Consider the following 10185-nt stretch of genomic DNA (forward strand, 5'->3'; position numbering starts at 1 on the left):
ATACACATATAGAGATACATATCTATACACATATATGAATATCTATATCTATCTAAATAGATACAGATACACATATAAATCTAGAGAAAACAGGGCAAAACATTTACTAGGGAATCTAGTTTAAGGGCAACAGTTATTCATTGTAACTTTTTAAATTTTTTGCCTCTTTTCTATTCATTTGAAAAATTTCAAAATAGAGTGTTGAAAAAATTATCTAAGGTACTTGCTATATGTCCCTTCTTAGTCTACTCAAATATTCTCATTTTACTACTAATACTATTAATTTTATTATATTAAGATCACAATAATATAACTGTTCCATAATCCTACACACTGTGAGAAACTAAGGATAAAAGACACAAGAAATTGCATGCTATCCTAAAATACAGAACCTTGGATCACCAACTTAAAATACTGCTAAGACTAGTAAGCTTCATGAGGACAGGGATATGGTCCATTTCTGAATGTGTATCCAATCCTCTGGAAGTCTGCACAGTACAAAATGGACACTGAATAACATTTTCTGAATTAAGAAATTAGCTGCATTGTTAAAAACCAGAATTTTAAGAGATGCCAAACCAATAAAACATCTTTTCCTTTCATTTATTTCCATTACAAACTTCCATTTGTATGATTTCAAAGCTCTGTATACATAAAAACCTAACACAGAATAATATATGTCCAGTGCATTTTTAAATTTGATAAATACTCTAAATACTTAATTTGACCTAAATTCGGTGCCTAAAAATCAGCTGCTCCACAACTAAACTATAAGACTTAAAAATCTACACAACTGAACCTTCATAGTTTGCTGTATTAGAACAGACCCTTCCTTTTTTTAGAGACAGGGTGTCACTGAGTTGCTTAGCACTTTGCTTTTGCTGGGGCTGGCTTTGAACTCATGATCCTCCTGCCTCAGCCTCCCAAGCCACTGGGATTACAAATGAGGGTCCAGCTGATCAGGCTCTTCCAAACACCCTGTTACAATACAAGGCTTTAAACAGTAGAGTAGCTCCAGAGTGCATGCAAAGAAATTTAGAGAGCACACTGCAGCTTTTGGTGCCTCATGACAAAGTAGGCTCACTTAGTGTTACCAAGAGAATCACCCTATATTCTCCTTTCTTAAATATACTCATCTACTTATTTAATTAGTTAGGCTAACGAGTCCACATGGTAATCTTTATTAAACTGATATTTTAAACTTAAAAAATCAATTATATAAAATAGGACTTTTAAATAAAATTGATATGTTTACAAATTGATATAAACACAACTACAACCAAAAGTTAAAATAAAAATATATGTATTCACATTTAGGGTTTCATTGTTATTTATTAGTTACCAGTAGAGGGCACTCACAAAAGGGGGGAAAAGCTGGCCACAGCCTTGAAAAGAAATACACTTAGAATTGCTGTCAATATTTTAATTTAAAAACACAATGCTTTAATATAATGGTAGAATAACCAACCTAATGTATAGTTTACAAAAGATAAAATTTAAATCTACATTTTGTTTGAAAAATAACATAGTTTACCTTAGGGGCATGAATTTGACAATTAAAGAGATGCCTATATTTAGCACATACTGGAGTTTCAACCTCAGAACTATTAATATATGAAGTCAGGTAATTCTTTGTTGTAGAGGCTATATTGTGTACTACAGCAAATTTAACAGCACCCTTGGCCTTTATCCTATCGGTGCCAGCAGCAGCCCTCCCTTCCCAAGTTATGATAACCAAAAATGTCTTCCAGATGATGACATATATGTATAAAATCAGAAAAATAACAGCTTACACTTTTATATAAGGTTTTTATTATACCACTTTTCTATATTGGCTTAATATTTTTGCAGTATAAATATGTATTCTACAAAAAAATGAATTCTTATAAACATTAAAAAGCCAAATAAATAGAAAAATTGGTAAACCTTGGTAAAATAAACACCCCACAGCTAAAGCACTAAAGATGTAACAAATTGATCAAGTTATGAATCCACTTTTTCTTACTGAATAGGAAACTGTTTCATCAAAGGGCATAATACTTGGACTAAATTAACAAAAGTAAACAGAATATCAAAGAATTACAGCCTGAGAAAAAGTACTTGCTATATTTAGTTTTACTAGCACAATATATAGAATAGAAACTCAATATACATTTGCTAACTGATCAACTGATCTTTGTATTGATAATTTCCTATAGTTTTAAAAGATTCTATTTTCTTCCACCAAATTTTACCCAGGAAAAAACATTTCAGGGAACATGTTTTGGCAACAAATGACTTCTAAACTATAAAAACATGTATTTCTAGACACATGTTGTGTTAGGAGACTTCTTAAAGTTTTCAATAATCTTGCTTCACTAACAAGGTATTTTGTTATTTTTCTGACACTTCTTGGTAGACATAATAAAAGATAATAAAATCTTTCAGAATAGGGTTGGTGCTATAGCTTAATGGTAGAGCACTTGCCTAGCACATGTGAGACACTGGGTTCCATCCTCAGCACCACATAAAAATAAATAAATAAATAAAAAAGATACTGTGTCCATCTACAACTAAAAAAAACTATTTAAAAAAAATCTTTCAGAATAGAAGATGATTATATGCACATACCTTTAAATATAAATACACTCCATGTGTCATGCCTAATTCTATATTATATCTCAGTCATTAAGTTAGTATTAGTAGGCTAAGATCAAATTTTGATATATTAATAAATCTGAATTGGGCTACATTATTAAATATTTTCTTTGTTTGAAAGACTATTTTTCACGTTCACAGAGTTATACAAGGTATAGTGGAAATTTCATTTGTTTTCAGAAAATCCAAATTCAAATCCTACCAATTATGAACTGAGTCTTCTAGGCAATTATGAATATCTCAGATACTATTTTTATCTATACAATGATATAAACATTGATTACCCTCCTTACCCATTTTCTAGAGAAGTTCTTTGCAAATTCTAAATCACTAAAAAAAAAAAAAAAAAAAAAAAAGGTAGTAATTTAAATTTTAAAAAAATCCCCCCCCCTTTTCTGTTTCGGGATTGAACTCAGGGGCACTCAACCACTGAGCCACATCCCCATTCCTATTTTGTATTTTATTTAAACACGGGGTCTCACTGAGTTGCTTAGCACCTCGAGTTTGCCGAGGCTGGCTTTGAACTCATGATCCTCCTGCTTCAGCCTCCCAAACTGCTGGTTACAGATGTGCACCATTGTGCCCAGCTTCCTTTTGTTTTAATGTAGAAAAATTTGAGTGAATTCCAAATGGGCAAAGTGTAGGCCCTTTCTAATTTTCTCTATAACCACATTATTTACTAATCAAAACCTAATTGCAGCAGAGAAATCTTCTATTCTCCTTTTTAACTTTTTACAATAACATGGAACAGCATTTTTATTCAATCAACTCTCCATTAAATTACTGAGTTTTCTTGTCTTTCTTATAGTTGTACTAACTACACCAAGAACTTAGTGTGTTATTTCCTCTGAAACTCACTGTAACCTGGGAGATAAAGTGATCATCTCAGATACCTTTCCCCAGGTGGCTCAGCTAGGTGAGGGAATGTCAGTTTCAAAGTTCACAGGTAATCAATGCTTCCCAGAATCAAGTGTTCTGGCCTGGCAGAAATCATAATTAGAGTTAAATTTATAAACTGTTTCTATCTTACGTACAACACATTAACTGTTAGCTCTATTTCTTTAAGATTAATATTGCATTTTAACTTTTTTGGGGGAGGGTGGTTATTAGGAATTGAATCCAGAGGTGCTTAACCACTGAGTTATATCCCCAGCCTCCTTATATTTTATTTTGAGACAGGGTCTCAGTAAGTTGCTTTACACCTCACTAAATTGCTGAGGCTGGCTTTGAACTTGAGATCTGCCTCAGCTTCCCAGATTGCTGGCATTACAGGTGTGTGCCACTATGCTCAAGTGCATTTTAACAATTTTGACAAAAAATTTCTTAGCCTATTTTATCTCATTCATGCATTTATGATCTCTTACATTCATACAGGAGAAAGAGTGTAATGTACTTTCTCAGATTTTCAGGGATAATGGAAAGCAGCTCTGCTAAAATCATATTTAGTATCCTGGAAAACTTCTATGCTTAACCTTCACTCTCTTTAAAACTTCCTTTTACTTCTGATTTAAATGGTATCTTAAATGGTATATATGCCAATTGACCTTGGATTTGGAACAGATTGAAATTAGTAACCTATTCCATCTTCTTCTTCAAAAAAACCCCAAAACTATAGTAGCACTGAACTGACTTATCAAAATACTTAGAGACTATTACATAGGAAGTCCACTTCAATTAGACTGTTACCCTTTACTAATGGAAATTCTTAAACATAAAAGCCAAATAAAAGTTACTTCTGTTTAAAAGCAAATTTTTGCAAACAAGCATAATTTCTCCTTTTTATGAACTACCAAAAATATTTGGCATTTCATTATGAACAGTATCTAATTAATCTTGAAAGTTCTAAACTGAATAAACATTCTCCCAAGACCATCAATGTCCTTACAATCCATCTCAGTGCAGTGTTTCTTCAAGACATTACATAGCACAGACTTTATTAAGGATTTTGACCTGTTCTTGATCTACAATCTGGAACTTGGAAAAAGATCTAGAAAATACTTCAGAACCATTTTTTTTTTTAAATTAGAACAAGAAAAAAAGTTGAGATTAGGATTGTTTAACCTAGGGTAAAGATGTCTAAGAAATAATCTAATGATAGTAGGCTATTTAAAAGACAAGGTGATGTTTTTATTCCCACCTTCCTGTTACATTTAACATGAAACTTTAGATTAAGATTATATCCAAAATATGCTAACAGTTATCTTCTGAAAATGAGTTAACAAAGACAATCATGGAATATCCCCTCCTGCATGTCTCTGGGATTAAATAAATCCTTATCTGCTTAGGATAATTTAACTCTAGTGTTGCCAGAAGGCAGGAAAATAAAACCCGATTTCTCAGGGTATTTTCCCACCAAGTCTTTATTCTTTCATTTTGCTGTTGGTAAATTTTCAAAAAAACTAAAAATCTCTGAAAATAGTCCTAAAAAGTTTGCTAAATGAACTGTATTTTAAAATAGTCTAATATTTCCTTGAGTTAATTTAAAAAGTACTGCAAAGTAAAGGTAAGGATTGGTAGTGGTACCTTTATATAATACCACCTCAGGCAAAGAATGAGTTTTTAAAAAAGCACCAGGTAGCACTAATTAAGTTAAAAAGTATCAACCGTCAAATAATCACATTTTACAAGTAAAATTCAATCTAACTTCTACATAACTTTGAAACAAGAAACCTATAAAAATAAAATTTATATTTAAAAAATGACTTTAAGGTACACATAGAATGTAAATTCACATCTTCACCTTCTCATGAAACTCTCAAACACAATTCCAATCAACATGTACATTAGCTGTCAGAGTGAATATCATGGACCCTAATATTCTCCACCATAGACTCCCAAGAGTAGCAGGTTATATATAACCCAAGGACATAGGAAATCCAAGGATGTTTCAGGTAATAAATTTCACTATAATTACCCTGTAATAACTACTTACAAAAATGATCAGAGAAACTTCTTTTGGTACCAAAGGATGGTCCTACACAAGTAATTTGTATAATATTAAAACAAGGTTTACCTCTATTGTAGGATCATATTCATCCACAAAGTGATTCTGAATTAGCTGTATCGTCAAGGCACTCTTGCCTACGCCACCAGCTCCAACTACCACAAGTTTATATTCAGTCATTTTCAGCAGGCCTTATAATAAAAATAATGAAAATTGACTAAATTAGAATGTGAAGATGCATGGAGGTTAATACTCTATCAATACCTTTTAATACAAACTCACCTTTATACAGAAACTACTTGGAAATTCAATGATGAAAACTTAAGTTGACTACAGATATGCATTCTAAGGAACTATACTTCATTCACAAACTACCTCATCAACACTTAAGAAAAATGCACACAGAATACATGGCCAGTTTTTTATTTTATATTCAGAAGGATATTCTGTCTAAACAACTAGATTCCTATTCTGTAGCAACTAATGGTTTTCAAAGGAACACATCCCAACTTTCCTAAGCACAAGTATTTCACATGTTGCTCTATATCCCACTGACACACCCACACAAACTTGCTGACAGCTGTCCCCACTTCTATACTAGCTGTATTCCTAGTTGACTGGCCTCTAAGTTAGAAGTAGATGAGCCAAGACTATCTTTGTTGGAGGCAACAGCTATAGAAAACTTTTTAATAGCTTCATCCGGATAGTTCTTCTGGATAAGTACCAAAATTACATGGAGTCTAGTGTCAAAGTTAGACTGTGTCATAAGGAAATAAAAATTTGGACACTGAAGCAATATTTGATGACATTTTAATCTTTAAAATATCTGCAGGGAAGAACAAATGTAAAAACCAGGAGAATTTTGGATTAACTATTCAGTGCATGTGATCTGATCATCAATCATAATATAAAATCCTCAATGTTAGTGCTGAAAAATAGCACTTTTGAATGAAAAATGACTGAATAAAATTCAGAGATTAAACACTGCTTTCAATAAGAAAAAAACCTATGAAGATGTAAGGGAATATTTCTCAGTATCAACCTGACTTTTACTCTGCTTTTGGTACATCCTCCCTCAACAGGTTCCATAAACTTGACAATTTGTAGAGTTAACAATCACAAGATGAAGATTTTTTTAGTCACATAAACTTTTTGAAAATAACAAATTTTAATCCTCTTTCCCTAATATAACATAGTATTATAAATAAGAAGTGAAACGCAGAAAGAAGGGCAGTAAATGCACAATTATTATAAAATAAGTTCCAGATCAATGAATTGTATGTTTTAGATAAACACTAAATGATGCAGCATGATATTTAAGAAATACAAAGAATTATCCAAATAGGCATCATGGAAAAAGAAATGTTTTTTCAAGGCACTAATCTCCTCACCTTACTCCTAATCCCCCTCAGAAAGAGCACCACAGGCTCAAAACTATTCTATCACAGACTTAGTGTACAGTTCCTTTTTCTACTCTGCCCCACCTATCCTTACATGCTGATTTTCTGCAACCACGATGACAGCTAGTACAAATGCATCTTACCCTGTTTGCCCCATGTTTCATTCCAAATGTTGGCCATGGCAAATGGGAGAAATGAGGAGAATCAAATCAAAATGTGGCCTCTAGTTCCCTGCCAACTTCACCTCCCAAAACTGTTTGGACAGCCTACAACAGGAACCTCTGGGTTTCCTACAACTTTGGGGGAGAGGGTCCTAGAAATCAAAACTGTTTTTCACTATCATTCTTTCACAAGTGTCTGGTAGAGTTTTCCAGGCTGTGTGATCACAATAGATTGAATGCAGATGCAGATATGAAAATACAGATGTCTCCCATTAAGGCACATAATTAAACAGATTTGCTAACGTGTGAAACAATGCCACTCTTCTCACTAATTTTGGTTTTGCTTTGGAAAATTTACTTTTCATAAAAATTTTATTCATGCTACCAAGTAATGGGCTTATTATTTATACTTCTAAATAAATTAAAACAAATTTTATAATTATTTATTAATATGGTAAATATTGGTAAACAAATCAAATATTTTTGAGAACCTCAATTTTAAAGAATGTAAAGAGGTTAAGATCAAAAGTTTGCTAGTTTAGGATATGCTGAGGATAGATACTGAATTAGAAATTAGCTGTATATGCCCGTGTAAGCAAAGTGACACAAGCCTTCTAGTCTACTTGTTTATGTAGTTGGGGGATGGGGGCTTGATTCAGGTTTTTAAAACCAAGTAATATTTAAATCCACTAGAAGGAGCTGGGTTTCAAAGTAGTCTTACTGAAGAAAGATCTTAGACCAGAAAGGGTCTCCTTACCCCAAGTTTAGAAAAATAGCTAGGGGTGTAACTGGGACTGGAACCCAACAATTTTGTTAAAAAAAAAAAAACAAAAAACTTTTGTTATAGAACTAAACTACCATCAACCTTACAACCAAGAAGCTATGGATGGCTTGTGGCATTAAGTTTATTTGATGTCTACAATCTATCATGTGTAGGAGTCAGCATTTTGGATATTAGTCACTAAGAGTGACACTAATCATAAGGTTAATTCTGAGATAAACATTATGAACATACTTTTTCCTTTTATAATTTCTTTTTAAATGTTTTTTCATTACAAATATAACATGTCATATTATAACAATTAGAAAATCATTATAATGAGTTTAACCCCTTGCTTTGATGGTTATCAAAATGTAACAATGGTGGCTTAGGAATTCAGCTGTAACACGCCTTGGCCTTCCAGGATTTCTTTCAGATAGTTAGCTGGCCAAATGCTACAATTAATTCCTCTTTTAAGTTTTAAAAATCGTGTGAACACTATTTAGAAGTACTGTAACTCTTGGGATAGGGAGCAAATTTGTAAGAATGAAGGTAATGTAGAAGAGATGGAAGGAAAGTACAAGAAAAGGCAAATTAAACTTCAAGTATTCTTTTAGCTATTGCTGTGTGCAACTCAGCTATCAAGGAAAAAGCTGTTTCTGCTGTTTGGGTTTTTTTTTCTTCATGCGTTTTAACTTGACAAAAGCAAAATAGACCTTCTGGGATTAACTTTTTCCTTTATACTGTGGGTCACAGGCTTTACACATAGGGTGTTGGCCACCTGTTCTTCCACCACCATCTCTACCTCCACCTCCTCCTTTGTGGCCACAGCAATGTCACAGCCCATAGGTGGGGGAGGGGAGCAGTCAGGAACTCGGCGGCAGATGCATTTTTTTTTTCCAAACACAATAACCTCAAACAGTGTTCTCTAAGCACTTTACTATGCTCTTCCCAAACAGACCTCCTCAACGACCCCACACATCCCCCTACGTTGAAAAGGACCATTACCCGTCCAGTCTGCGCTCAAGGGAGAAGTTTATACCCAGTCGGAGAGATGCTAGATGCAGCAGAGAAGGCGGTACCGAGGCAGCCCAGCACTGGGCAGGGAGGAAGAGGTGCGGGAGCGGCTAGGGGGAGAGGGAACGACGATGAGGGGGAGGGGAGGCTGGAGCGCAGCGGGTAACCTCCACCGCACCCGACTGCCCCAAGGGGCAGCCCTCCCGACCGCGAGTTTCTACCCCGCAGCCTCCAGCTGCGGCTCTCGGGGAGGAGGAAGGAAGGGGTTCCCCGTCCAGGAAGCAGCACGAGCGGCGGCTGCCTCTAGCCTCACCCTCCTCAGCCCCGCACCGCCCATTCCTCACTACCCGCGTCCCCGCGCCTCCCTCTGCAGACTGCCCCAGCCCTGCCTGCCCACCGGTGCCCAGTGCCCCACGCCGGCTGCCTGCCCCTCCCGGGACCCCTAATTCATTCACTCGTCGCCGGCCCCACCCGGCGCCGGCGAGGAGGGTCGGGACCCGGGTAGGGGCCCAGGAGGGGCGGTCAGCGCCCTACCTCTCTCCCGCACCTGAGAGCCGCCGAGCCTCTGGCCCCCGCCGCCGCCTTCAGTGCCCGCGCCGCGCTCGCTCCCAGTCCGAAATGGCGGGGGCCGGGAGTACTGGCCGAGCAGCCGCCGCCGCCGCCGCCGCCGCCGCCGCCGCTGCCGCCACCACCACCACTGCTGCCTCCGCCGCCGCGGCCGCCGCCTAGGGAAATCGAGCCCCGAGCACACAGATGAGTTCGGGCCGGGCGGCCGCAGAGGGCAGAGCTATCGATGCGTTCCGCGCTCGACTCCTCTTCAGACGGGCGCACGGGAGGGAGCGGCTGAGGGCGGTGTGGGAAGAGCGAGAAGAGGCGGCTGAGAGCGCCGCTGGGGAGGAGAAGGGGGCCGGACCAGGCCTGGCGGGCGGAGGTGGAGCGGGGGCCGGCCAGCGGAGGAAGGAATGGCTGGGTGGCGGAGGGTGGGAGCCGGGGGGCCGGGGAGCAAGCCTGGGCGGCGCCTCGTCACAAGGAGGTGCTGCCAGGCCCACGCAGAGGCCCGCCCCCGGGCTGTCGCCGCAAGGCAGACCCCGCAGCCGCGCACTCCGACCCGCACGACCGCGCGCGCGACCCCACCGAGAGACCGTAGCCGCGTGGCTGCACTGCTGTTTCGTCTACACTGAGGAGCCACGAAAATCTCGCCACCCCTAGGGTCAGCCTGCACTTGTGCACATTCATTTACAATCATTTACTGCACGTAAATAAACA

The 10185-nt window shown here is 37.8% G+C and overlaps 1 protein-coding gene across 2 annotated transcripts in view; it reads right to left on the bottom strand.

Moving 5' to 3' along the window:
• The window catches only part of KRAS (KRAS proto-oncogene, GTPase), a 36229-nt gene extending 26412 nt beyond the window's left edge, over positions 1-9817 (bottom strand). The window contains exons 1-2 of one of the 2 annotated variants that reach the window (XM_081311157.1): positions 9454-9817; positions 5651-5772 (exon numbers count right to left, since the gene is read on the bottom strand). In XM_081311157.1, coding sequence (XP_081167283.1) covers positions 5651-5761 — 111 coding nt within the window. In that variant the 5' untranslated portion in view covers positions 5762-5772; positions 9454-9817. The remainder of the gene's footprint in view (positions 1-5650; positions 5773-9453) is intronic. The other variant, XM_081311156.1, reaches the window with a different exon arrangement.
• Positions 9818-10185: the final 368 nt, after the last annotated feature.

This window comes from Spermophilus citellus, assembly GCF_964194105.1.
Source record: "Spermophilus citellus genome assembly, chromosome: 10".
Classification (NCBI taxonomy): domain Eukaryota; kingdom Metazoa; phylum Chordata; class Mammalia; order Rodentia; family Sciuridae; genus Spermophilus; species Spermophilus citellus.